This window comes from Octodon degus, unplaced genomic scaffold, assembly GCF_000260255.1.
Source record: "Octodon degus isolate 3935 unplaced genomic scaffold, OctDeg1.0 scaffold00279, whole genome shotgun sequence".
Classification (NCBI taxonomy): Eukaryota; Metazoa; Chordata; class Mammalia; order Rodentia; family Octodontidae; genus Octodon; species Octodon degus.
The window spans coordinates 1,429,942-1,430,722 of record NW_004524855.1 but is presented as its reverse complement, the minus strand read 5'-3'; the positions used below and the strand labels follow the sequence as shown (position 1 = coordinate 1,430,722).

The window sequence follows — 781 nt, the reverse complement described above, 5'->3', positions numbered from 1 at the left end:
ATAGTGACCAGGTTCTACTATCCCAGTGGTTTCTCTGTTGATTCAGTGGGAAAGTTCCTAAAACCAAAGCCAGAGTAGTGTGGCCAGGGCCTCCCAAGGAAGCTGAAGCACTTGTTGTGGCACCCACCTAAAGGGCCTGCTTCCATGTCCACCTCTGGGCACCCCAACAAGCACCCCACATTCCAGCCTGGTGTAGTTTTTAACATTCTGCGTGCACGTCCGCAGTGTACAATGGTTATGCTGTCGTGGGGGCAGCTGCATGTACATCACGCGCTGTGGCTGCATGTACCCGGGCCTCTGACCAGGACCCCAAAGCCTCCTGCCAGGGTGCGTGTTGCCATGGGTACGGGGAGGCCGCAGAGCCACCGCCAACGCTCCCCGCGGTTTCATTTTGGCAGAGCTGCTCTGTTGAAGCCTGGGGATCCAGGTGCCAACTGCGCGGGTCCTGAGAAAGACCCAGGGACAGGACTCAAAAGTCACATCCTCTGGCCTGTCCCCCTCCTCCAGAGCAGCCATAGGTGGAGGGCCTGGGCCTGGGTCGCGTTTCCACAGCTGAGAGCCTCCGGCCTGCTGCAACTCAGAGGTCCCTCTTTTCAGTGCTCAGCACCACCACGATTCCGCTCTAGCCGGGGGACCTGCGGGTCCGTGGTGCCCGTGACGCCGTCCACTCGGAACAGCCGAGCTGTCAACGAGGAGGCTCTGGCCGAGGTGCGGCTCCGGGCCCAGCCCTGGTCCCAAGGGGCCCTGCGCACGTGTCCCCAGCGTCCAGACTAGGGACCGA

At 61.6% G+C, this 781-nt stretch overlaps 1 protein-coding gene across 1 annotated transcript in view; it reads left to right on the top strand.

Annotated features, from left to right (window-relative positions):
- The first annotated feature begins 231 nt into the window (after positions 1 to 231).
- Fth1 (ferritin heavy chain 1) overlaps positions 232 to 781 on the top strand; it is a 2,603-nt gene continuing 2,053 nt past the window's right edge. Inside the window, exons 1-2 of the mRNA XM_023707022.1 lie at positions 232 to 327; positions 598 to 763. Coding sequence (XP_023562790.1) covers positions 232 to 327; positions 598 to 763 — 262 coding nt within the window. The remainder of the gene's footprint in view (positions 328 to 597; positions 764 to 781) is intronic.